Source organism: Emys orbicularis, chromosome 11, assembly GCF_028017835.1.
Source record: "Emys orbicularis isolate rEmyOrb1 chromosome 11, rEmyOrb1.hap1, whole genome shotgun sequence".
NCBI lineage: Eukaryota > Metazoa > Chordata > Testudines > Emydidae > Emys > Emys orbicularis.
The window spans coordinates 44,736,649-44,760,070 of record NC_088693.1 but is presented as its reverse complement, the minus strand read 5'-3'; the positions used below and the strand labels follow the sequence as shown (position 1 = coordinate 44,760,070).

Genomic DNA, 23,422 nt, shown 5'->3' with positions numbered 1-23,422 from the left:
CTGGAGTTATATCTTTTTTAAGCTTTAGACCATCAATTTGTTTCTATAATTTATAGTTACCTGCTTCAGTGCTACCAGGTAAGCAGGGAAAAATGCACTTCTAATGCCATCCCAAGTATCTCATACATCCTATTTGAAGTCACAGTATTTTTGTCTAGAAAACATTGGTTCTTAACGGCATAGCACCACATTCTGCTGCAGGCTGCACACTGCTGTGAATACTAGCAGTGATGGGGTTAAACAATAATGATTGAGTCACAAGGCATTTCCAAAGGAATATTATGACCTGCTGGGAGAAGTTGATGGTCTGGAGTGCCATCAGGGATCACTGAATCGAGCTAGTCGTTAATCCCGAGGAAATTCACTGCACTGAAGTTGTTATTGCAGTTTACTATATCAGTTGAAGAAATATCATAACCCATGTTTTAAAAAATAATAAAATATGCATTTTCAGTCTGTACAGCAGTGGACCCTGAGGCCTCAAGGAACTATCACAATAAAATAATTTTATTTATTTATTGCTTATCTAAATAACTCTTCCCCTATATATTAGCTAATCAGGTTGTTTGAATCATCCCACAGTATCTCATTCTTCGTCTAATGTTGATTAGCATTGGAAGCTTTCCGTACAGAGTCATAACTTAGTGCAGCTTACCTTTATCCTTCTGTTGTTATTGTTGTCAGCATGTTCTAGCTCAGGGAAATCAAGTGGACTGAGTAGTTCTTGCGGAATATATGCCATGCTTCTGATGTGAAATGTGGATACACAAGCTAGCTTAAGCTGCACACAGCAAATGTATTGCAGAAAGATGAGCTACAGGTCTGTGTATCTGTTACCTTTTCATTGTACTGATGATATTACAAGCAGTGGGAAAGAGAAATTTGACACTTTGCTACATTTTATTTCCAGCTTGAGTATTCAAATGAGTGTTTCTGTAAAATTTGTTAGAATGGTAGAAGCTTATAGTAAGCTTATACTAGACACACTGATGTTTTGCCTCGATGGCAGAAGCACACTGAAACATAAGCTGATACCAAGTTCAGAGGTGCTCCCAGTTCAGGCTAAGTAATATCAGCACAATTTCTTCTACAGCACCTCCCTGTTCGTGACTCCACAGTGGAACATGTCCTTGTATCTGTAAGTCCCCAGTCCCTAGTCTTTTATGAAACCTTCCATCTGATATAAGGTTATCATCTCTTATCTCCAAACTGCAGTGATGTCCCTTTAATGATGTAGCAGGCTCATTTCTGTATCTCAGGATCCACTAGTCACACCATAACTCAGTTCGATGAAGGCCAGCTCTGATGGACTTCTCAAAAACAATTTACACACACACACAGGCTGTCATCTGAAATGTGCTCCTGCCCTCCCCTTTCATCTCTTTCCCACATATATATGAATATGTATAGGATGACCATGCATCCCGTTCTGGCCAGGACAGTCCCTTTTTATAGCCCTGTCCCAGCCATCCCAATATTTTTGGCAAAAGAGGGCATTTGTCCCATTTGCTGTTGCCAACTGATCAAGTTGGCAAGAGCAAATGGGACAAATGCCCACTTTTGTCAAAAAAGTGGGGTGTGGTGCAGAGGAACGTGCACGGGGGCAAGTGGAGATGCTAGCCCCATGCAGGGGGGAGGCTGGGCTGAAGGAGGGGGCAGGCAGGGTTCCAGCGACCAGCAACAGCCTCGAATGGGGAGCTGGCAGGGTTCAAGTGACCAGTGACAGTTGGGGAGGGGCACCTCGGGTGAGCAGCAGGGTGGGGCCTGAGGGAGCGGGGCCTCAGGCGAGTGGCTGGGGCCAGCCCCACGCAGTGTCCCATTTTCCCTTTTGGAAATATGGTCACCCTAAATATGAGCCTTTTTACCACTTATTTAAATGTCCCCAAAGAGCTATGGCCTCAACCTTCAATTGCAGGATTTTGAATCTGCAATATTTTGCAGCTCTTAGGACAGCCTCCAAAATCTGATGCTCTCCCTGGATAAGATCACTACATTTTAAACTTCTGCACTGTACATGCAATCCTGTTCTGATTGTTTGTTTGTAACTGGAGAAAGCTTTCTTCGTGCTAAATCACGTTTTGGTTGTCATTACATTGTAGCAGCTCCAGATGTACGTCTGATCATCATTTCTGGTATAGTTTACAGCAAATGCTGTGCTAGGTTCGATCATCATTACAGTTCAGTCTCTCCTGCCTGGTTTGCCAGATGTTACACTTGCAGATTCAGGGGGTATTGCCTAATCAAGTATCCTTTATTAGTACTTTTACAAATTTAAAATATGTATGTTTATAAAACCTCACTATGAAAGTGTTACAGGAAGCTCAAATCTCTGCAGAAAAACACGTCCTACTTCCCAGAACTGAGCTAGAAGCAAAATTACATATATTCATAGATTTTTAGACCAGAAAGGATCATTCTGATCCTCTAGTCTGCTGACTAAAGAATTTCACCAAGTAATTCCTGCATCAATCCCTTATCTTGTGGTTGAGTTACAGTTTATTTCTCAAAAAGATACCCAATCTTGATTTTAAAACTTCAAGCAATGGAGAGTCCATCATATCTTTGGTGAGTTGTTATAATGGCTAATTACCATCAGCGTTCCCCTATCATTTTTGTGTCCTATTTATTGTCTGAGTTTGTTCAGCTCCATCTTCCAGCCATTAGATCTTGTTAATGCCTTTGTCTGCTAGACTGAGGAGCCCTCTACTGTCAGAAATCTCCCAGTGTGTATACTTGATCAAGATCCCTTTTACCCTTTTACTTAGGAAACTCATTCGCTTTAAGGCAGCTTTTCCCTATCTCAAATAATACTTGCCTCTCTTTTCGGAACCCTTTCCAATTTTTCAACATCCTTTTTGAAGTGTGAATGCCAGAACTGGACGCATTATTCCATGAATGGTCTCACCAGTGCTATAGACATAAATAATATCCATTATGACCCCTAAGTCCAGAGTCACTCCTTCACTGGATGCAGTCCTCCATCTTCTAAATGTGATCTACATTCTTTGTTCCTAGATGTATGAACTTGCAGTTGGCTGTATTGAAATACATATTATTCAAATGAATCCAGCTTGCGTAGGGATCCAGATCAGTCTGTAATTCACCTGTCATCATTTACCATTCCACTAATTTTTGTATCATCTGTGAACTTTATCAAACAATTTTTTTGTATTTCCTTCCAAATCATTGATATAGATCAGGGGTCGGCAACGTTCGGCACGCGGCTCGCCAGGGTAAGCACCCTGGCGGGCCGGGCCAGTTTTATTTATCTGCTGACGTGGCAGGTTTGGCCGATCGCGGCCCCCACTGGCCGCGGTTCGCCGTCCCGGGCCAATGGGGGCGGCGAGAAGCGGCGCGGGGCGAGCGATGTGCTGGCCGCGGCGCTTCTCGCCGCCCCCATTGGCCCGGGACGGCGAACCGCGGCCAGTGGGGGCCGCGATCGGCCGAACCTGCCACGTCAGCAGGTAAATAAAACTGGCCCGGCCCGCCAGGGTGCTTACCCTGGTGAGCCGCGTGCCGAACGTTGCCGACCCCGATATAGATCTTGAATAGCATTGAGCCAAGAAATAGAGTAGTGGAAAAATAGAACACTAGCATTTCACGCTGCTTTCTGTAGAACAAACATTTTTCTCTAAAAGAATTAAGTCTATATTCACATTGAAAGACTATTAACGTATATCAGCACTTTCAAGTGCTACAACTATCCAGCCTAATGCACTTTTGAGAGGATGGCAGTATCCCTGAGGAGCACTATTTTGCAGCACAGCCTGCTACAAGATGCTCAAATGGGGATGAGTTTGCTTTTTTGAATGGCAGAATTGAACCCTGTATTGTTGTAAATTCCAGCTGGGAGCACAGGCTTAGAAACTATGTAAAAAATGTGCCTACCCCATTCAGGTCTTTGCTGTGCACCTTGTATTTGGGAGTTACCTGGGTTGTTTTCAAACTGATAAAATTATTGCTACATGCCATTCTTTTCCTAATCTCTGACCTGCCTGTTGCTTGAACTGAACATTCATTATATATCATGACTGCTTTACCAGTGATACGTAATGAAATTGAAAAACACCCATAGAAAGTATTGCTTTAGTAAATCAAGCTCACATTGTCTGGGATGATTACTAGATGAACCAAGAAAGCTATAAAATACTATATAAGACGACGGTACTGCTGCATATCATCGTATTTAAACAAAAAGATAATATCTGAAGCTGAAAAATCTCAAAGCAGAAGTTGTCTAAGTCTCCAAATAGTAAAACAACTATATTAATTTTTCAAAATTCTTCTAATTTCTTTTAATGAACAGCTTGTTTTGTGTGTCTGATTCTTTAATGTTCTAACCAATTAAAAGCAGGCATCAGTTTTTGCAGCACATAAATTGGAAGCAGTCTCATTAGTAATAGGGAAAAAAGTAAAATTGAATTTTTCTGGAATCATTATAACTATAGTTAGAATTACTTCCCCCTCTGGAACTCTCTTTAGTGTCCAACTTGTGTTCTAATTAAAAAATGATCAGTGTTCTGCACTAACTTCAGAATGTAGTTTCTATCACCTCAGAATTAGGTATATGAACGGTCATAAATGCCAGTTCCTGTCAGATAATATAGGGAAGGTGCGGGAAGATCCTTTCAGTTCATGTTTGAGAAATACTGTAAGGGGGACGTTACATCAGACCCAGATAAGTGTACTTTCTGTAGCTTTGTGGTTAACTGGAGAATGTCTGAATAGCCCTTAAAAGGCACCAATAACTTACTGTCTTAGTTGCCTTCCTGGAAAATATCATAGCATTCCATCAACTCAGTAATAAAATGTGCTCGCTGCATCCTTCCATCCAGCTAGCTGGAAGAAAAGGGGCATTGCCCCTTTAAAGTGTCCCCTACAACGGGTGGGGAAGAGAGAGTTACTCATGGGCTATCTAGTAAGTATTTGCAGAGTTGGGCTCTTTATACATACAAGTATGTGATGTTTTGTGGGCCTATAGAGAAGATAACGGTACTTATTGAAAATAAGCACATCAGTACTTCTCCTTTGGCTCCAGTGGTAGAGACCTTACTGCTTGGAAGGGTTTTCAGTCCCTCAGCTCCCCAGCTATGCAAGTATGATTTATATATAGCAGTACCATGCATAGCCCCATCCTGGAGCTCTGCAAAAGTGGTGTAGAGTTCATTTGCTCCTAAAAAAACTCTCTGACCCACCTTAGCATAGTTGTATTTAGATTATATTTACAGGCCCAAAGAGTCAAAGGTGTTGACAAGACTGTGTCACTGTCTATGACATACCAGGGTACAATCCAGACTAATGAGTAGCTGTGTCACCCCTCCCCTGTAACCTAGGGTTACCATATTTAAAAAATAAAAAAGGAGGACACTCCCCAGGGCCCTGGCCCCGCCCCTTTCCCAACCCTGGCTCCGCCCCAGCTCCGCCCCTTCCCCAAAGTCCCCGCCCTAACTCCCCCTCCCAGCCACGCGAAAAGGGCTGCCCAAGCGCTACCGGCTTCATGGTTTGCCGGGCAGCCCCCAGACCCTGCGCCCCTGGCCGGTGCTTCCCCAGCGCAGCTGGAGCCCAGGAGGGGAAGCGCCCAGCCGGGGGCGCAGGGTCTGGAGGCTGCCCGGCAAACCGTGAAGCCGGTAGCGCTCGGGCTTCGGGCAGCCCCCATGCCTCCGGACCCTGCGCCCCCGGCCGGGCACTTCCCCTCCCAGGCTCCGGCTGCTGTGCTCCTCCCCTGACTCTTCGGCTCTGTTTAAGAGCCGAGGTGCCCGAGCGCTATCGGCTTCGGGCAGCCCCCATGCCTCCGGATCCTGCGCCACCGGAGCAGAGCAGCTGGAGCCCGGGAGGGGAAGTGCCCGGCCGGCGGCTGGGGTCCGGAGGCAAGGGGGCTGCCCGAAGCCAGTAGCGCTCGGGCAGCTCGGCTCTTAAACAGAGCCGAAGAGTCGGGAGGAGCAGAGCAGCCACGGGAGGGGAAGTGCCCGGCCGGTATTTTCCCAGACATGTTCGGCTTTTTGGCAATTCCCCCCAGACGGGGGTTTGATTACCAAAAAGCCGGACATGTCCGGGAAAAGCCGGACGTCTGGTAACCCTACTGTAACCTGGGGTGCCCTTTAGAATGCCTTGCTGCTGTAGCCACCAGCATGCAAGTCACTCCCAGCTATGCTTCTCTATGTGTTGCAGCCTGTCAGCCATGCTCTTGCTCTTAGCAGCTTTGGTTACACTGCAGGATGATCACCAATATAACCAACATAGCCCAGAAACATATGTCCTGTACTGCCCAGCCCTCTTCTAGACAGTACAAATATACTGAAGCCATTATTCCTTTAAGGGAATAACATGCACACAACTTGTTATCCCAGATGGAGTTACTCAGACACTTCCGCGTGAACACACTGGATTAGATAAAGCAATAAATGAAGTTTATTAACAACAAAGAGAAAGCTTTCAAGTGAGTACAAGTAATGAGCCATAAAAGTAAAAAATGGTTACAAGAAAATAAAGGTAAAATGCTTACTAGTGCCTAACTTAACAAACTACATTAGATTCAAAGCAACAAGTTTTCTCACCACATGCTTTCAACAGTCTTACCCTGACCAAACTCTTTAGGTCAGGGCACCTCCCCCAGAGCATCCAGCGGCTGCTGCCTTTGTTTCCTCAGGTGCAGTGAATGCAATGGGCAGGGAAAGGGAGACCAAGGGGTGCCTTGGAGTATTTGACTCTCCTTTTTAGTTTTTCCTCCCTCTTGAAAAACATTTCCAGCTAAGATCCAGGGGACCAAGAGTCCATGTGGAAGGATATTCCCTGCTGAATTTTTTCACCTGTTTGAACTTTCTTTGTCTTCCCTTCCTGCTTGATGACTCTGTTCACTGCTTAAATGCAAATTAAGGCAAGCACACAGTCCTTTGTTTAGGACAGACCTAGTTGCCAACTTCTGTTTGGGCAGGACCAATGGTGCACGTAAAATTCATGTCTTACCCGTAGGTGGGGCAGCCACCAGCTAAGCAGGGGCACGTGACCTTCCCATGTGACTCCTCAACCCCCAGCCCGGGGCACCCACACTCTCCCCATCCCCTCCCCACATCCATCCCATATTACCCGGGGGAGGGGGGGCTCTGTCCTCCTGCTGCTGCACCGGAGAGACAGCTGGTGGGGCGAGGCTGGGAGCTGGCGGTACAGCCGCCAGAGGAGCTGCCGGTGTTCTGCTCCTTTCCCTGCTTGGAGGGGGAGCAACGGGGAAAGGAGCAGAACTCCCAGCACTGCCCCCTGCCCTTCCAGGCACGGAGATACGTCTCTGTCCTTCCTCGTACTACAGCAGCAGCCTCGCTGGAGACAGGGCTGGGAGGTGAGGCTGGCAGGGCTGCCCAGAGGGGAGGCAAGTGGGTCAATGTGCCACAGGCCCCCGCGAGCCGTGGCCCGGCGGCGGTCCGGGTCTTCGGCGGCATTTCGGCGGCGGGGGGCCCTTCAGTGCTGCCGAAGACGCGGAACGACTGAAGGGCCCCCCGCCGCCGAAGTACCGCCGAAGACCCGGACCGCCGCCGGGTGAGTACAAGCGCCACAGCTCCCCCGCTTTGCCCCAGGCCCCCTGAATCCTCTGGGCAGCCCTGGAGGCTGGGGGTGGTACAGCCATTGGAGGAGCTTCCGGCATTGTGCTCCTTTCCCTGCTGCCCCTCCCAGAGGGGAAGGATCAGAACCCCCAGCCCTGCCCCCCAACCCTCTCCTCCGGCGGGGCTGCTCCTGTGTCTTTCTGGTATGCCGTACCAGCTATAAATAGCTTGCTGGTACAGTGTACCAGAGTGTACCAGCCTATTTGCACTGCTGGGCAGGACTGTGGGGTTGGAACATGTGTTAATAATGCCACAGAGGGGAAACTTATACAGTGTTGCCACACACATTTTGCCATGACAATACTGACCTGCAAATAGAGTTTTCAGATGATACCTTACAAAGTGTACTTTGTACAAAGATTATTACAGTAGTGTGTAGGGTGTGAATACAGGGGTGTATTACGTCTCACTGTCCAACATTAAACAGTGTTAAACAAGGTTCAGGGCTTGATATACATAGACCTCAGCCTGATTAGTGCCATGGCAAACACACCATTAAACATCATATTAGTCTTTTATTAAAAATACAGAGAAGGAGGAAAAACAATTAAAGCATTTGAAATGTAAAGTATTAAGTAAGGTTTTCATTTTTACAACCTCCCTGGTTCCCATTCTCTTTAGCTGGAGAGGGTTTTTAGAAGGACAGTTTGACAGTCTCTTAGAGGGTATTAAAGATGGTACTAACTGTCCTTTTGGGGAAAAGAGAATTTAGTTGAGTTGGAGCTGTCATTGTTGCTGCTGTTGTTGCAGTCTGATCCCATTTCCTAGAAGACAAAAAAAACCAACCACATACACAGACTGGGAGAGAAAAGAACAGCAAAGAGAGAAAATACAGCTTTGGTCTCTGGCTCTCACTTGCAACCTCTCTGCTGGAAAAACAGACATAGCACATGGTCTTATCAGCCACTCTGAGGCCTTGTCTACACTACAGGGGAAATTTGATCTAAGCTACGCAATTACGTGAATAGTGAATAGCTTAGATCTCCTTACCACGGGATCCACACTACACAATGTCGACAAGAGACGCTCTCCCATCAACTCCCCCTACTCTTCTCGATATGGTGGAGTACAGGAGTCGACAGGAGAGCGATCTGCGGCCGATTTAGCGGTTCTTCGCTAGATCCGCTAAATTGATCTCCAATGCATCGATCTCTGCTCATTGATCCCCAGTAAGTGTAGACAAGCCCTGACAGCTGGAACACTTGTATCAGCACTGAGCTGTTTAGGGCATTGCATTTTGTTGCTTCTTTCTAGTGACAGGTTTATAAGAGCAAAATACACAATTTTGTTTGGCTAAACCAGACTCTTATTAGACAAAAGGAAAAAGGAGAGGGATGGGAAACAGCAGAAATAAGGTGGGAAGGAAAAGGCCACATACGATGGGGGAAAGGGGGAGAAAAGAGAGAGAAATCTAACATCCTGGTTGTGTTTGGGATTCAGCCGAAGCTCATAGAGGTGGTGATGTCATCTGGGTCCCTCTCTCTAGCCCAGTCTGGTCAGGATATCTCTCAGGTTCAGGAAGATGAAGGCCCATGGTCCCAGGAGACGGTGTGGATAGCAGCCATTATGGTGACTCTTGCGCCAGTAGCCAATTTTCCCCCCAAACTCTTTCTTTAAGGACCCCAAAAGGGAGTAATGGGTGGAATAGCTAATCCCCTGATTATTTTGTCCACCAATTACGCCTAGTTTCTGATATATCAGTTTTGGTTCACTGACTTTTGGTCTCATGGTGTCTTGTTTACCAGGCATGATCTTAACACAGTCCTTGAATTATATAGGTTGGCCTTTTTGTTTGGACTAATTTAGTCTTTCTGTCTCACTTTTGTCCCATCAATCTTTGTTGTTATTGGTTATTCTGACCTTTCATAAACTTTCACTCACTTTTTACAGTTGAGCTCACAGTTAGGGTAAGTTTGTCAGGTCAGTTATCTCAACAGGACCCACAGGTGCTGCATTTGTTGAGCTCCTTGGGACAAAGTCTGGTCTTGACCTTTAGCTTGCTGGTCCAGTGCTTCTACCTAGTGATTTGGGTGACTAAATGATACACAGCCCTATGGCTTCTAGAACATTAACACTATACTGAACAGAAATCAAGGACCAAACAGTTATTAGAAGGAACAAATGCTTATGAAAGGAAAGGGCAGGGTTAAATTAAAAGACCAGTAACTACAAAAAAGAAAATGGGTGTAACTGATTCTAGCTGAGGAATAGTCCCTGGAGTTGGAAGGTTAGAAGGAAATATGACCTCTTGAACATTGTGACCTAAACTTTCAGCCAGGCTGAGTCTCAGCCTCCCTTACACAGATGCAGTTTGCGCCCGTGTAATCTGGGCATGAAACTTTTCATCCTGAAAGTCTGTTGTGGGCACCGTTAAAAGTATCTGTGCCCCTGTCTGACTTGCACCTGTAACCTGGCAGTGGCAGATTCAGTTATTTAGGTTGGTGCCTAGAATTTAATTACAGATGCAAAATTACAGGAAGAAATTTTACAGGCACAAACTGGGCTTTAGAAAGGCACTCACTGATTTGAAAATTTGGCCTTATGTATACTACTGGGTACTGTAGAAGGGATTACTTCACCACATAGCCTGACAAATATGTATTTAATTAGTTTGAACTTTAATTATTACCTGTAATATCACAAACCTATGTCACATTCATTTTTTTGCAAAGATTTCTCATTCTCATGTCAGATTGTTCCAGGATCCATGTTTGTTTGGGGTTTTAGGGTTGTAAGAAGCAAAGGTTTAAAAAAAACAGCTCATTTGCCCCGCAGTAGTACACTACAGCTTATGTCCACAAAATTTGTCATTCAGGGGTGTGAATAAACCATCCCCCTTGAGCGACATAAATTACCGATACAAGCACTAGTGTGCACAGCACTATGTCGGTACGAGAGCTTCTCCCGCCGACATAGTTTCTACCAGTCACAGAGGTGGTTTTATTATGCTGATGGGAGAATTCTCTCCTGTTGGCGTAGAGCAGGGGTGGGCAAACTTTTTGGCCTGAGGGCCACATCTGGGTATGGAAATTGTATGGCGGGCCATGAATGCTCATGAAATTAACAATTCAGAGATATTCAAATAAACTTTATTTAATAAAGATACATTTTAATGGAAATAAACATTAAACCTTACTTACTATTATAAATATACCATCATAACAAAGTATTACAATAATTAAACCAAACTTACCTCCTTTCCACGCCCTCTTTGATTAATGTGAACAATGCAACTGGCACTTCCTGGCCAACTACTCTTTGTTTTATCCTCAACAATGGAAAATGAACACTAGTAAAACAGCAGGGTGACCTAAGAGAACAAGTAGCAGGCACGTGGGCTTGCACGTTCCAGGCTCTGATGGCATGTGAGGCACATTTGGTAATTAGGTTGTGCAACCGCAGTAACGTGTGCCTTCACGCAGGTCCCACCTGAACATGTGGGAGCATCAGGTGGGCAGAGCGGGGCAAGCCCCCATCCCTGATCCCTGACCGCAGCGGGGCAAGCCCCCGACCCTGCTCCCCGGCCGGATCGCCGGAGTGGGGCAAGCTGCCGACCCCCTCCTGGGGGGCCGGTTAAAAGGTCTGAGGGGCCAGATGCAGACCACAGGCCGTAGTTTGCCCACCCCTGACATAGAGCGTCTTCGCCAGACACATGGCAGTGGCGCAGCTGCGTCGGTACAGCTGCAGCGCTGTACGTGTAGACGTGCCCTTAGGAATAACAGGGATTTTTATGTTTTCCTTCAGCTGAAGCAGTAGGTGTATCTACTTACTTCAGGCAATTACGTGAGAAGTTTTTGAAAACCCACAGCATTTTGTGAAGAAAAAGTTTGAGGCTTTTATTTTAAAAATAACAAAATAATTTCACTTTCTTGTCTATCAGCTCTAATCCTCTTAAAAGAACAAAATCAATCAAGGGATCCAGAAGGAGCTCAATTTCCTTTCCAAATGGAAGAGTGAAAGCTACAGTTTAAAAGGCTACTACTGTGAGAGGAAAAATGAGAATAATGGCATGACCTGTGGAGACACACTGAGCACAGGTATATATAGTGCCATGTGTCTTTAATGGGTCAGAGATATTCGCATATCTCTGTCAAACTGAAAAGTCAAGATAATGGCAGGCTTTGTGTTCTTTCTGGTGGAGACAAGTAACAGAAATATTGTATTGCCAAGTGACAGACCGTTATAGCATTAACGCTTAGAAGGCCGAAGAACAGACAGAACTGACAAGGATTTTCTCCATTGAGTTTCCATGCCCTTGATAAACCTTTCCTTATAAAAAAGAAAATTATAAAATTGCATACTAAAAATAGTATATAAATGCTTCAGAAACTCACTGTAGGGACTGTAAAGAAAACAGAGTGATTTTTTTGTAGAGATCTGTAATGCTGCCTGTAGTTGGTACTCATGGTCTTGAGTCACCTCAGGGCAGACTGTTAGGAACTAGGGTACAAACCCCAAATGGATTGTGAGTTCTATTTCACCAACCAAATATCAAGTGTGAACTCCTCAGGCACTATAACAGCCTTAACATGGAGTCACAGACAGTCCCCTTGAGTACTCTGATCTATCTCACCACCCAGGTGAGTGTGTCTTTGTGATAGATGATTCCTTACACCAAGAATCACAGCAGTCTTCAGGTTACTCCAAGTCCCAAAGGACCAGGCAGTTACCCCAGGTCAGTTGTACCTCAAACCTCACACCAAGGACAATGCTTGTAGCCAATCCTATAATAAACTATTTAAAGAAAACCAGAGAGTTATTTACAAGGTTAAAGCAGGTAAACATGATTCATTTATGTATCTAGTCTTAAGTTTTGAAAGGTAATATATGCTTCTATAGCAAACTGTATGTGTCCTTTAGGGCTAACCCAAGCTAAGCTGCTGGGGATCTCTTGCTTATACCTAGAAACACTTTGCCTCCCAGAGTCCAAGCCCAACAGAGATAATTAGTTCTTTATTGTTTTATTTCCCCTCCTGTCATGTGCTCTGAGCTGCAAGCTCAGCTGATAGGAGAAGTACACTTGCATTACTCATCTTCATGGGGAAGAAGGCAGAACAACAAAAGTCTTTTGTCCTCTTATTGACAGTACATAGGGAAATTCCAGTTGCAATGTTCCACAATAGTCTATCTGGTATCAGTGGACCTTTTCTTGTTTCAAAATGTATTTAATTAATTAGCAGAAAAAGTAGCGGAAAGATGCTAATTAAGGCAGGAGGGTTTGCAGCATAATAATATATATTGATTTTGTTTTGAATAACACAATAGGTTTCTAATATCAAATGTTGACAGGAATAACAGTAGATGAAATAAAAGTTTTTTTTTTTTTTTTTATCGATTGCCCATTCAAAAACAAACAAAAAACCACAAAACAGTAGTACTGAAACAGGAAGTACTATTGAAATCAAGAATGGTGGGACATTTTTTTCCTTTACCCTTTTAAAATAAAATATTACTTTCAATTTACATTGAATATGAAAACCAAAATGCTCCTTTTAAAATTAACAATGTCAGTTAGGATTAAGATGGAAATGAGGGAATTTACCATAGGTAGAAAAATGTAAGTGAAGGACTTGTCTATATAAGAAAGTTGCATCAGTTTAAACCCTGTGGGGGCATTCCTATAATGCTTTAAATCTGGTTATATTGTGCATCAGTAACCTCACAGCACAAGGTAGGCCAATATAACCAGTTTTAAATAGATGTAAGATGTGGATATGGGTTTGCACTGGGTTAACTAAATTGTTTTTTAAACTGATTTAAATTTCAAGGCAATCCAAGTAACTACATAGATTTCATAGCACTTAGAAGAGTCAAACTTTAAATAGAAAGCTGGTTTAGCTCCAAACTGTGGTAGATCTGGCAGCCCACTGTAAGTAAATCCGTGGAACTTCTGCATGTAGGCAGTGTCCACACACAAACTTGCATCGGTCCAACAGTTTTGGTTTTGATACATCTGCATTCACCAATGAAAAATGTTTAGTCAGAACCCAGTTCTAGTGCTCTGATACTATAGTAATGAGTGCTATGGAAATGTCTGTAAACAAACATCTGTTCCTGGCTCTGCTATGGACTAGCTGTGCACCTTTGGGAAAGGCACTTAACATCTCTGTGCCTCAGAATAAGATTTCCTGTCTGTGAAATGGGAATAGTGCTTACTTCACTCTGCAAAGTGCTTTGAGATCTATGGATGAAAAGTGCTTGTAACAGGATGTCCTGCCCCTTTGATGGCCTGGGGCCTGCCAGCCCTGTTTATTTCTCAGGCAGAGCTGGAGAAGGGCTCAAAGTGATTATAAAACTCAGCAAGTGGCCCAGTTCATAGAGGAGTGGCAGGAGACAGATGGGCTCTGGCAGCAGGCCCTGCAGCAGGGGGATTGAAAGGAAGGTTGTGCAGTGACATCTGTAACCCATGACGGGTGGAGGAGCTTCTTTGTTTTGATGTTTTGCCTAAGTTTTATGTTTGAAGAATAAAACTGGCATGTGTGTTTGTGGAGTTGGAATGGGGCAATAGTTGATGGAGGCCATTGGAGAGGAACCTGTGATGTGTCCCTTCCAGGCCATGATAAATGGGGCAGCATCCTGACTCAAATGATCATTCAGCTCAGAGCTCTCAGCAAACATAGTTAATATGCCCCCACCATGTGGCACTGAAGCACGAACAGCGAGCATCGTGGCAATATTTCAGTTTGTCTTTGGCAGGATGAGGCCCCCAAAGAGCCTGCAATGGCAGTGTGATCTGAACTGGCCCTGAGTGGTGATTAGAAGTGTTCATTATCAAAACCTGGAAAAAAAAAAGTCAGATTTCTGTGTGGTTGGGGCTGCTTTTTATTTTATCCAGAACAATTTGCCCAGTGGGCATGCTGTAGTCTACACTTCTTTTGCTTGTGGGACCGTCCTCTGGCAAATTTGTCACTAGACTCTTATTCATTAAAGCTGTCATTTTGCTAAGAAATCATTGGAGAGAAATTCTGTTTTAGTTGGCTATAACCTTCACTCATATAAAATTAAATGATTGTATTTGCCAATAACTGTAATATGTTACTATGCAACAGTTTCCTTCGGATCATTTTAGATACATGGAGTTAATTAAATCAGCACTCTTCCTTTTAGGAATGGAATTCCACTGTGGAAAAATTAAAAGCAGAAGCGCTCAAGATTCTGTTTTCAGAGGACTACGCAGAAAAGGAACATCTGAAGCTTTCAAATCAGAAAATAAATCTGTTGCAAGAAGAGTTGTGCCATCGTATGGAGGAAAGGAAAACCTTGTTACAAGAGGCCAATGACTTCTTTAGTGCTGCTAACAAGGTTAGTTAGAGGCCAAGTCTATAATTATAATCTGATCGTATGACTGCTACTTTGCTCTTGAAGTCTGATATGCAAGGCATTGTGCAAATTAATGGACACGATAATGGAATAGCTGATATGGGACTCAATTAATAAAGAATTAAAAGAAGAAAATATAATTAGTGCCAATCATCATGGGTTTATAGAAAATAGATCTTGACAAACTGACTTGATTTTTTTTTAATGAGATTTGGTTGATGAAGGTAACATTGTTGATGTAATATACTTAGATATCTGTAGGGTATTTGACTTGGTACCACATGACATTTTGATTAAGAAACTAGAATGATAGAAAATCAGATTGAATTGATTAAAGACTGGCTAACTGATAAGTCTCAAAATGTAATTGTAAGTGGGGAATCGTCATTGAAAAAGTATGTTCCACAGAGATCAGTTTTTGGCCCTGCTCTATTTAATATTTTTATTAATAACCCGGGAGAAAACATTAAATCACTACTGATAAAGTTTGCAGATGACACAAAGATTGGGAGAGTGGTAAATAATGAAGAGGACAGGTCATGGATAAGGAGTGATTTGGGTTGCTTGGAGCAGACAAATGTGTGTTTTATTATGGCCAAATGTAAAGTCACACATTTAGGAAGAAAGAATATGGGCCATATTTACAGGATGGGGGAATCCATCCTGGGAACCTGGACCATCAGGTTCTTATATAGCGCATTGCATCAGTAGATCTCAAAGCACTTCACAGTCTTGAATGTATATCTGTACAACATCCTGTGAGATAGGGAAGTAATTAGTCTCCATTTTACAGAGGGGAACTAAAACAAAGAGAGGCTAAGGGACTTGCCAAGGTCAGTCACACAGGAAGTCTTAGGAAGTGAAGGGAATCCATGTCTCACCAATTCCTAGACTCGTGCCCAGGGCCTCCTTAGGCATATGCAGCATACGCAGCTGCGTAGGGCACCATGAAATTTGGGGCACCAAATTGCCCCAAATTTCATGGTGCCCTAGGCAGCTGCATGCTGCATACGCAGCAGCACCAGCCCTGGCAACCAGCCCTATCCCTTGGCCGGCCCCCCCTGCAAGGGGCAGAGCCATCCCTAGGGGGGTTTGGGGCCCCGGACAACTCCCTCCGCCATGCCTCTTACCCTTCCCCCCTGCTCTGCCCCCGGCCTGCCCCCATTCCACCTCTTCCCCCAGCAACCCCGCACTCACTGGCAGCGGCGGGAAGCGGAGCAACCCGGCCCCAGCCTGCTCTACTCCACCAGCTCCCAGCTGCGGCGCTCCGCTTCCCGCCAATGGTGAGTGCGGGGAAAGGATGCCCCCCCCACACTCATCGGCGGCGGGAAGCAGAGAGACGCGGCCCCAGCCCACTCTGTTTCCCTTGCCCAAGTCCCACCCACGTCGCTCGGGTTGGGGAAAGGACCGCCCCTGGCTCTCACTGGTGGTGGGAAGCGGAGCGCTGAGTAGGGGATCCCTTCCCCCAAGCCCCCTCCCCTGAGCCACACGGCTAGCGCCGGGGCAAGGGAAGCGGAGCGGGCTGCTCCCAGTCCCCCGCTAATCCCCCAGGCCACTCTGGGCTGTGGGGCCCCCAAAAGTGGCTCCCCACAACTCCTGCCCCCCACACCCTGTGGGGGGGAAGCCTGGGGCCCCACACAGCCCCCCTGTGGGGGGGTGCTGCGTAGGGCACTCAAATGGCTACAGACGGCCCTGCTTATGCCCTAATCACTAGACCTTGACTCTGAAAAACACTTGGGGGGACATGGTGGATAATCAGCTGAACATAAGCTCACAGTGTAATTCTTTGGCCAGAAAGGCTAATGTGATCTTTGGATGAATAAACAGGGGAATAGCGAGTAGAAGTAGGGAGGTTACATTACTCTGTGTTTGGCACCAGTGCGACCACTGCTGGACACTGTGTCTACTACTGGTGTCCTTAGTTCAAGAAGGATGTTGATAAATTAGAGAGGGTTCAGAGAGGAGCTATGATAATGATTAATGAATTGGAAAGCATGCCTTCTAGCAAAAGGCTTAAGCATGGCCGGCCCTTGCTGTTCTGCCAGCCACGTTAGACGCACACACATGCATGCACATTGACCAGCTGAGGATAAAAAGAAGGCTGGACTGCAGATTGGCCAAGCACATAAATAAAATAGATAAATAAATACATAAATAACCAGCTGAGCAATGTGGCACCCTCTCAGAGGCTGATTTGGCATCCACGGGGACTGCCCTGATCACCTACCCTTTGGCTGGCCCTGGGCTTAAGGAACTCAGTTTGTTTATTTTAACAAAGAGAAGATTAAGGGGTCTCTTGATCACAGTCTAGTGGTCTCTGCATGGGGAATTGAAATTTAATAATAGAGGGCTCTTCACTCTCACAGACAAACGTATAATAAGATCCAGTCACTGGAAGCTGAAGCTAGACATGAGGTGTAAGCTGGAAATGAGGTACAATTTTTTAACAGAGTTCATTAACCACTGGAACAACTTAGCAAGTGTTGTGATGGACTCTCCATCGCTGGCAATTTTTGGTGTCACTTTTGAAAACTTACAATCTCTCTCTGTGCCCCCATTTCACAGCTGGAGAAATGAGTACCTTCTTCACAGTGGCACTGAGTCTTCATCCATCCATACTTGTTATGTTCTTGCAAAACCTTGGTTAAAAGGCACTATTTAAATACAAAATGTCATTTAAGAGTGTGTGTGTGTGTGTGTGTGTGTGTACACACAAATGTGTTTATTTTAAGGTGCCCATAGACACAATCTTTTGATAACATATTTTTGTATTTTTTTTTCACAAATTGTTTACAGAAGCCTTAGAAGATGGCTATTTCCAATAACATTTATAGCCACCCTGTTAAAAAAAAAATCCATATAAATGCACAGTGAACTAAAAAAGGACTTTTGTCCATGGTTATTTATATTTTGAGCACCGGGTGGACGGGCTATTATCACAGCTGTATTTTAACCTATAACCCATTCTCTTGGTTTTCATATATATATATATATATATATTATAATGCACTGAATTAAAATTATTTAAAACCTCCAAAACTGCTATCTCTTCTTGCACACAATGGGTCTGTTCCTGCTCCCACTGAAGTAAAAGGTAAATGTCCAATTGACTTCAGTGGAAGCAGGACTGGGACCCAGTACGTAGAGGACCTGATCCTGCAAACCCTTACTCGTGTAAGTAATCCTTGCTCATGCATAGTCTCATTGAAACCAATGAGATTATTCACATGAGTAAAGGCTACTTGCACAAGTGATTGTAGGACCAGACCCTAGTTCAGAAAATATTCACATGCATCACAACCCTTGGTCTTTGTGACCTTGTGAGATCAAATCTGAACCTGGATTGGCTTGGATTATTATTATTATTTTGCTAGGTACTTCACAAACACAAGCAAAGACACAGTTGCATGTGTGTGTCTTGCTGCCTTTTCTCATACATGTCTATCTTTCCCCAATTATTTGTCCTTTGGTCACCTCCGGTTTGAATTTCTGCAATGGTCTTTATGTTGAGCTACCCTCTGAAGACCCCAGGGGAGGACAAGTAAGGCACAATGAGGCTGCTCACATAGGGGGAGATCCTACAAACATTTACTTACATGAGTAGCTTTGCAAACCATAGTAGTCCTATTGAGTTAAATAAGTAAATGTTTATAGGATCATATTCTTCTTTAGCTGTAACTCTGGTATGGAGCATTTTACACTTGCACTTTATAGACTTTGGGCTCCTGGTTTGTTTTCTAGTGCAAATCATATATATCATTATATATAAAGCCATACATAGTATGGTTCTAGCTACTTGGGAGAACATCTCTTTTCCTATGTATCATCCCAACATTTAAAATCATCTAGGTCATTCTAGCTCTGAGTCTCCTGATTTGACATCTGGGAGGGGATTAGCAGCAGGGTGCTCTTAGTTGTGGAGGCTGGGTTCTGGAATTCACTCCTCCTTGTGGTCCAATGAAGCCCAGTTTTGTTAGCCTTCAGGATGTGTTGCAAAACTTAGCTGTTCAGCTTTTTACTTGAGGATGGCAGCTTGAATGAGAGGAATTTTATTTTTGTATTTTAGTTGACTTTTTTGTCAGGTTTGTGCGTGTTGTAAGTTATGATTTAGTATTGATTGTACATGCCCACAGAGACTCTAATGCAGGGGCGGGCAAACATTTTGGCCTGAGGGCCACATCGGGTTTCGGAAATTGTATGGAGGGCCAGTTAGGGGAGGCTGTGGCCCAGCCCTGCCCCCTATCCAATCCCCCCCCAGCTCCTCCCCCCCGACGCCCCATCCCGGGACCCCTGCCCCATCCAACCCCCCCTGTTCCCTGACACGCCCCGCCCCTGGGACCTCTGCCCCATCCACCACCACCCTGCTCCCTGTCCCCTGAGAGACCCCAGAACCCCCGCCCCTGACTGCCCCTGCTCCCCCATTGAATCCCCCCTCACTCCCCTCTCCTTCCTGACTGCCCCCCGGGACCCCTGCCCCATCCAACCACCCCTTCTCCCTGTCCCCTGTTTGCCCCCAGAACCCCTGCCTGCCCTTGCCCCCCCATCCAACCCCTCCTCTCCTTCCTGACTGCCCCCTGGTACCCCTGCCCCCATTCAACCCGTTTCCTGCCCTTTGATTGCCCCGACCCCTATCCACACCCCCACCCCCTGACCACCACCCTGAACTCCCCTGCCCACTATCCAACCCTCCCTGCTCCCTTTGTCCCGGTGACTGGCGGCGCTACAGCCACGCCACCACACAGCACAGAGCACCGGGTCAGGCCGGGCTCTGCAGCTGCACTGGCCCAGGACCTCGCAGCCCCGCCACCCAGAGCATTGCGCCGGCGGCAGAGTGAGCTGAGGCTGTTGGGGAGGGGGAACAGCGGAGGGCCGTAGTTTGCCCACCTCTGCTCTAATGGGTGTAATTAAAAATAAACAAATAGATATACGTGTTGCTTAATTAAAAAAACATAGTTAATGAAGTCCCTGCTCCTATTTCAGTATTATAATTAGTCGTGACTAAGCAGACACAGAGAAACAATTGGAACAAGCCCTGGAGCTTTCCTGAGAGCAAAACGACTGGGAAGAGCCAGATGGCAGTAGAGCGAGGCAGAGGATGTGTCCAGGGAATATCTTCCTTTATAGTCAAAAGATCTCGAAGCAGGGAGGGCAGCTAGGAAAGGCAGAGGCAGGATCAGGGAAGAACTAAGATGGATCAAAGAATTTAAAAAAATAAAATACTGTTTTTAATATGAGTGACTCAAAGTGGATCTGAAGCATCAGATACTTAAATGAACAGTGACCATAAAGTGGAGAGGTTAGGGGGTGTAAAGACATACACAGGTCCTCACATTTGGATTCCTTTCTGTACGACATTTGGATTTTTTCATATTTGTTTTCCAAAAAGCCAAAAATGGCTCTAGAGGCAGGAGAGTTATCCATGCTCACAGGTATCATGCCCATGTTGTTGCTTGCAGACATTGTTTTAAATTACATTTTGTAAAACTCTTGTCATTTTTGCTAGTTTTGTTATTGTTTTTCCACGTTAATCTTTCACACTGAAATGAACAAATATAGTGAATGAACAGAAGGTTGGGGATGGGTGTATGGCTTGTCATGCGGACGGTGGTTGGTAGAATGTCCTGCCTTCGTGAAAAGTAAATGATGCTGCAAGAGTTTATGTTGATAGAGCTGTATTCATAATGTGCATTGTGTAATGCAATTTTTCCATGCAACTATTCATAACTAAAAAGAAAAGACATGTATGTATCTCATTCTCTGTTTCACTGGTCAACAGGAGTATATACAACAATTCTGTCATTCCATGGAGTGTAATTGTGATGAAATGTGTACTACTGCAGAGATCTTGAGGTCCAGGGCTCCAAGCAGTTTACCCAGGCAGCTAGAGGTGGCGACAGTATCGGGCTAATGGGGCTCAGAATGTATCCAGACTTCATTGCAGGAGGGCTTAGAAAGAATTGAACTACTTCAGGCAGTGGAACCCATTCAGGTCACCTACATCCATGGGGACTGCTTGTTTTTAATTCCTTGAGGAGTAGGGTTCAGATGGGCTGACTCTAAGTGACTCCCACCAACCTCTGTCTTGGCATGAGATAGAAAAAAAATTGTTCCCTCATGGGCTCCACAGAAGTATGAGGTGCATGGAACTTGCCCATGGCCATGAAAAAAATTATTGCTGGAGGCAATGAAGAGGTCAAATCATTTAACATGAGACTTTGGTTATTGGGTCATGAATGGGTTGCTCAGAAGAAAATAAACTGGAGAGTAAATCCTAGGCATTGCTCCAGGAGAAAGTGTATCACAAGATAACAGTTCTTCAGTTCTGAGGTATCCTTGATGTCAGGTGCTTGAACCCTGCATGATGGAGCAGTGGAATTACGGCTGAGTCATACTAGCAGATGAATCTCACTGGATCCAAGCAGAGTATAAGAGGTACTGAAGTAAACTGGTGAGACAGAGGAGATCCCACAGAGAAAACCTTAGCAACAGCCAAGCTTTGAGGAGAAAGCTCAGGCTGAGGTTTATACTCTGCTTTTGTTGTTAATAATAAAGTCTAACCTTAGGAAGGTGATAAGTTTGGACTATGTATAGTGTGTGTGCACCCTCTTCAAAGGCAGGGTGGAAACTCCATCTGCTTATTTAGTCATAACCTTGTCAATAATTGCTGCTTACCAGACAGGATAAAAACCTCCAAAGGCTTGGACCAAAGTATAGCAGTGCTTTGCTGAAAAATCTTGTGCTGTGCATAAACCTGTCAGAATGAACAAGTTCCACAAACGAGAACTGTCCACCCCGAAAACCCCACCTGAACACCTTTTGGGTGCTTATAGAATCGTTCAGAAACCTCCATCACTAGCAACCTGTGACACTATTTGGCACTCAAGAACTTCTAAAACTAAGCAAAGGTTGTTCATAGATTGGATTATTCCATTCTGGGTATATTGAGAGGATTATATACAGTTAGCAATTTAGGACTCAATCTTGTATGAGGATCTGTTAATAAGGATTCCTGTAAAGTCCCACTTACTTCACTTGGAATCTTCCCAGGCACAATGGCCTGTAGTAGTGGGTCCTGAATCAAGATTGGGAACTTATTTTGGATTTTTTTACATGCATGTCTTTCTATTAGTTACCTCAAGTGCACTGATGGTTGGTTTGTTTGATGATAGACTACTGTATGACAGCTCCCTTTAATTTATTTTAGTCATCATAGTCAATGCTGTCATTGTGTCTACAGTGGTGTAAGCTGATTATTTTCTCTCCATCTATGTTGCTTGCAGATAAAATAAGCATTGGAATTACTCTAGTAACAAAGGGCAGTATAAACAGTTTTTGAATGGTTTTCCTAAGTGGTTATAAATTTTCACGGCTGATATCATCTCTGATTCTGCCTTACAGCAGGCTATTAACTCTGTATCTTTTAGTTAAAATACAGTAAAGTGAAACATTTGTCCTTTTGATGATTGTCTCTGCTTCTACAAACGCTAGTTTTGGAGAATCTCAATTTTTACTGTGTGACAGAGATAATAGACAATATTTAGTTTTTCTCCCTCTTTTCTTTTTCTGTTTGTGTGTGCATGTGTATTATAGGCAGGGCTGGTAGCGTCACATATTATTAAGGTTATCGGACACTTCCCATGATAAGATTCTCTTTTCAGTTGCTTATAACACCTGTTTGGGCTGAAATTTTATGTGCCAGCTATCTGGTTTTTTTTGTAATTTCATCCAAACAGTTCCACTATTTCCAAAAATAAAAATGCTAGGGAAGAATAAGTTGTTTTGCCCATATTTTAAAAACTCTTTGAAAAGCTCTAGTGCCCCCATGCACTAGAACAGGGATTTCAGTTTGGGCAGGGGTGTGGCCTTTGTGTCAAGGATTTCCCTTTTTGTTTGTGAAAAGCTACCCAAATTTTGCCAATTTATAAGCCATTGAAAAATCACACTTTACCCATGCTCAGTAGAAACATTTTAGATTATAACAGCTACATTTCTTGAAGTGCTACGAAAATGATTAGTACTCTGAGAAATCAGGCCTTACATATCTCATATTGGGCTCTCCAAATTAGTGGAAACATTTTGGCTTTAATCTCTCTGTGTCTCAGTTCCCCAAGTGTAAAATATTTGTGTAAATCTCTGACAATATTCAGAACAAAACTTTTGGGTAGACGGATTTCTATTACACAACCGATCTGAGCTTACTCTAGGGAATCATATACGGGTCCACATTTAAAATGTCAACGTGGATCTGAAGAAGAGCTCTGTGTAGCTTGAAAGTTTGTCTGTTTCACCAACAGAAGTTGGTCCAATAAAAGATATTACCTCACCACCATGTCTCTCTAGTATCCCGGGACCAACATGGCTACAACAACACTGCAAATTACCTGAAGTTTGTCATGTGCATTTGGACTATGGATATTTCAAGTCTGTATCTTTCCTCCTCACTTTTCCAGGCCTGTATAGCTCAATACATTTGCATCCACTCAACCAGCTAAGGTGAGAAGAGGATAAAA

The 23,422-nt window shown here is 44.4% G+C and overlaps 1 protein-coding gene across 1 annotated transcript in view; it reads left to right on the top strand.

Moving 5' to 3' along the window:
* Positions 1 to 23,422, top strand: part of CCDC141 (coiled-coil domain containing 141) — a 104,189-nt gene that overhangs the window by 63,698 nt on the left and 17,069 nt on the right. Inside the window, exon 7 of the mRNA XM_065412914.1 lies at positions 14,700 to 14,894. Within this exon, the coding sequence (XP_065268986.1) occupies positions 14,700 to 14,894 (195 nt within the window). The remainder of the gene's footprint in view (positions 1 to 14,699; positions 14,895 to 23,422) is intronic.